Below are 4,522 nucleotides of genomic sequence, written 5' to 3' on the forward strand. Positions count from 1 at the left end.
ATATATATATATATATATATATATATATATATTAAACATGTATATTCTAAGTATTTGTTTTGAAGTATGGACTTGAACTGGCTTATTAGACCTCACCTCAGATTTAAGTTGGGCAGGGTTACATTGGGAATTATGCGAGGTCGCCACAGTAGAAATAGTGTAGAAATAAAAATGGTAAAGGTCTAAGTTTTAAGAGGTCAAAAACTCAGCAACGCATTTCAGCTTGTGGCCTCAGGATGACCCTGATAAAAGTCACAAGCCAAAAGGTGTCAGGCCTACTACAAGTGTTGCTTAGTTTGGACCTCTTCACACTTGCTTCCCTTCTCCATACACATTGGAAGTAGGTGAACTTTTGACAGAAACCCCAACTCCATTTCCTGTAGTCTAGGTTTTCCCTCCCTGACATGTAACAAGAGACGGAATCAGTCACAAACTATACAATACATGCCCACACGGTGATGAAGGTTGGTATTTCCTGCCAACAAGTCAATCTGTCAGAAAAGGTCTTGAGGGATCTAATCAGGGAAATTAAGTAAAAACACCTGTGGGGTGTAACATACCAGTGTACACTATCTTGAAAGGGTGAGGACAAAAGCTGTTAGTAGCCTATCTGTTTGTGTTTTTAAAATTTTTAAATCAATGGCACTCTCCATTATCATCAGATAGGCTACAGTAATTTAATAAAATGTTGGAGCACCATATTTTATATTTCTGGCAGGCTAGCTAGCTAATAGCACAGACATTAGCTAGTGGCTAGGTTGGGACTTTGGCTCTTCATCGGCGAGGGGAAACCGACCACAGAGGCTAGCTGTGGCAGTTTTGCGGAGCTGAGAATCTAGTCGCGAGGAGCTAGTTAGCTGGCAGTTGTTGTAAAATTGGCGTTATAACGCTAGCTATAAATTGAGTAGGTTAGCTAGCTAACGTTAGTTAAATGGGCTATTTGCTAAAGCTGACCTTAGCTAAGATTTACAGGTGTTAGATTAAGGCTATGCTAACTTAAATTGGTCAATAGATAGAACTTTTTTTTTTATTTTTTTATAATTTTCCTTTTTACCAGAGATGGTACATTTTGTTAGTTTAAACTCTGAAAAGCCAGTAGCAAACATACGTTGTTTTGGTAATGTTATTCCTGCTTATAACCGTGTTGCAGCTGACAGTCTGTGGTTTGAATCAATCAATCAATAAAAAAAAAAAAGTTCTTCCCCCAGAGTATCTGCAGTTCTCCAATCATCTGCTAAAAAGCGAAAGCTCACCCGAGGTTAATTCTTTCCACAGCTGGCTGGATGTGGTCAGGTATTGCGGTCAAGTATCTGAAGGTGCAGTGCACTTCACTGGGGACGTTGCAGGCGCAGGATTTGGGGCAGTCGCCTCTCGACGGCACCGCAGCCGCCAAGAACAACAGAGCCTTCAGCAGCCACCTCCACAGGTACGAGGCGCTGCAGCCACACACGCTCATTGTGCACGGGCGAGGAGGGCTAGACGTTACTGGACCATTAATGAAACCCACCTGGAGAGGAAGGCACGGCGCGTAGAAGCGTTACTGCAAGACGAATACCCATGATAGACAGATAGATGATGCATTGGCAGATATATGGGTTTATGAAACAACAAACTACATTGGCTAATTCATCTGAAAGTATTAGCCTAACGTTTTTGTTTTTTTTCCCTCTAAATTTGCATCAGGTCACTCAACTTTTATGGACATTGTAGGACATATTTTGATAGGGCAGCCGTTGATAGGATGGTAAGAAATTCAAACTGAGAAAACGTCTCATGCAAAATCTTATGCAAACATAATACATTCAGTCTATATACATGTCAATAAGATAATATATTATATTGACAAGGCAGGACAAATTATATATATATACATACAAAAAAAAAATCTAAATTACCTACGGTTTCCTTCAACGCACTTGAACAGCTGTAGAAAACAGAACTTCTGCAATATATTATTGCAATAATGTAAAAAGCCCAATGAAAGAGTAGATGGTCCACATTCAGTTTGAGTAGTTCTCCAGTTCGGTTCCTCAGACGAGTCCACCGTGTGTGAGACGCAGAGGGAGGGGAGGCATTTCTGTATGAGCGCCTGCAGTGAGCGCACACTTTGGGCTCCTCCGCCCCGCTGTAATCTGCTGTAATGTAATCCCACAGTTACTGCAACCATGAACTACTCAGGAAAGTGGTCTGTTGGAGATACCACGCATGCACATAGTAGGCTTTGCAAACGCCATCAAAAACCTGTCTGCCAAGACAATGATATTTGAGTTCTGTTATTACAATGTAAAAGTTGTTTTTCACAGAAGCACCTACCTCCTAGAATAATAATCTAAATGACTGATGTGATTTATTAGCTATGTCTTGTGAATTCATTTTTGCTTGATCTTAATAAGTAGCTAGTATGATTGCATTTGGACATGGTAGTGGCCCATGCTTGTCTGCATCACACTCTTTGTTAAACAATTTTTCAGATGAATGCACCATGGGAAAGGACAAATGTGTTAGAGATTAGCGCAATAAGCATTTTACTTTATTCTCTCTCACCAGATAATCCATTTGAATCACTTATTTTTTGTGGTCTGCTTATGTCAGTTTCTTTTTTTTCTTAGTCTAAATCCAATTCTTTTGACTAGTTTGTTGAATTCCAATAGTCCCTCTGTGCCCACATATCAGCATATTTAGAGGCAAAGACTTTTCCTCCACATTCTGCTGTTAGTGGATATGTTGGAGGACTGACTCTTAACATCCAAGACCTTTTAAGTTAAATTGTATAAATAATGGCGAATTCATGGCAGGTGTACAAGGGCATTGCTACTCTTTCGATATAGCGTAGCACTCCAAATTCTTATATTTAGAGCTTCAGTTTACAATCAGCATGTTATTTATTAGTGGGCAAATCACTGTGGCTGTCCTCAACATTTCTTCCTCTCACAAAGCTGCTCAGTCACCACATCTTTCATCCACACCATTTATCCTCACACACACACACACATGCGCACACACACACACACACACAGGCACATTTGCAGAGGGGAGAGTTTTGGAATGTGTACTATATTTAGTAACACAAAAGACTGTTAATGACTACAGTATGACCCTTCAGTCATATTCAAACCACAGAGGAACAAACAAAGAGATCTGAACTTCATTTTAAATGTGTTGGTGGACTAATAATTTGCATGGAATGAGGCGTTTGGGGATCCCTTTCATCAGTTACTTCAGGTCACAGGCTTGTTTACTTGAACATCTGGACAACACACCAACACATGTGGACACAGACAACAACACCACCTTATCTTTTCTTCCTCACTGAAGCCTGAATCAGATTTCTTGCTTCTATAAAGTATGCCTTGCTTCTCACCCAGCAACCAAGAAGTATAATTGGTTTGTTCATGTTTTTGTTGATCTCTTAAACGTGTTACCATTGATTTACCAACAGTAATGAGAGAGAACCATTACTGTAATCCAGAGGCTTGTTGACCGCTACACATTTGATTCACTTACCAACTTCCATAACAGTTGGTGTTTGAAATACTCTATTCTCCTCTCCCCACCTAATCTTGTGTAATTATGTAGGATTTCACACCTATTGCTAAATTGCAATCACGGTGGATTTGTTCTGCTAAATAGAGTAGAATGTTTGTTTTTTTCTAGGAAGGCACATAGAAATAATTATGTCTTGATCCAAGTTGTCATTATAACGGAAGAGTTGAACATCTTCTTAAAGATGGCAAATTGACAGTGACAACAGAGTAAAGGAGAAGAGACGATGGGACGAGTGTGTGTGTGTGTGTGTGTGTGTGTGTGTGTGTTGCCAGTAAAATGATTTGTTTGTTTGTGATTCTGCTGATCACAATGTTGAATGTGGTCCATCTTTTTTCTTGCCAAGGAAACTGTTTCACATTGGCTTTAATTGACTCCAGATGATGGAGTGCTACAAGGGCAGCTGTATTATTCCTCAAGCTATAATACTTAGGCTAAAAGCTTCTGGAGGTAAAACTGGGATTCCGTGTGGTTTTTAAAGAACTTTGATTCTGCAGGCTGTTAAAAGTCACAGCTAGCTGGTAGGCTCTGAGGAATCTGTAGACACATACAGCATTGGCCTCAGCTCCTCACACTCCCTGTTCGGTTGTGACTGGGGGCCCACGTTTGTGGGAGTTGAATGACAGGAATAGTGTGGCTTGGAAAAAATATCATCTTACATGAGACTCTCTTTCAACATCCTTGACATGGTTTTTCCTCATGTGTGGAATTCTCTCTTTATAATTCAGCACATTTAATGTTCTTCTGTTTCTTTCCTTCACATGTATTATTTCTGATTGGACACACATAGGCATTTGTTATCCATAATAGAAACTAATTTCCCTGTATGTAAGCTAGCACATGGTTAAAGTCTAATTTGATGAGCTTCTGTGGCTCTTGTGTGTGTGATTAAAAAGTATACTGTAAAAAGATATTTTAGAGCGTCCATCACCTGACATACATTAATAGTGTGTGTGTGTGTGTGTGTATATATATATAT

The 4,522-nt window shown here is 39.6% G+C and overlaps 1 protein-coding gene across 1 annotated transcript in view; it reads right to left on the reverse strand.

The window, feature by feature from the left end:
* igsf10 (immunoglobulin superfamily, member 10) overlaps positions 1-2,097 on the reverse strand; it is a 14,217-nt gene extending 12,120 nt beyond the window's left edge. The window contains exons 1-2 of the mRNA XM_032509231.1: positions 1,896-2,097; positions 1,254-1,507 (exon numbers count right to left, since the gene is read on the reverse strand). Coding sequence (XP_032365122.1) covers positions 1,254-1,456 — 203 coding nt within the window. The 5' untranslated portion in view covers positions 1,457-1,507; positions 1,896-2,097. The remainder of the gene's footprint in view (positions 1-1,253; positions 1,508-1,895) is intronic.
* Between the last annotated feature and the right edge of the window lie 2,425 nt (positions 2,098-4,522).

The sequence above is a fragment of the Etheostoma spectabile genome, chromosome 3 (genome assembly GCF_008692095.1).
Source record: "Etheostoma spectabile isolate EspeVRDwgs_2016 chromosome 3, UIUC_Espe_1.0, whole genome shotgun sequence".
Lineage (NCBI taxonomy): Eukaryota > Metazoa > Chordata > Actinopteri > Perciformes > Percidae > Etheostoma > Etheostoma spectabile.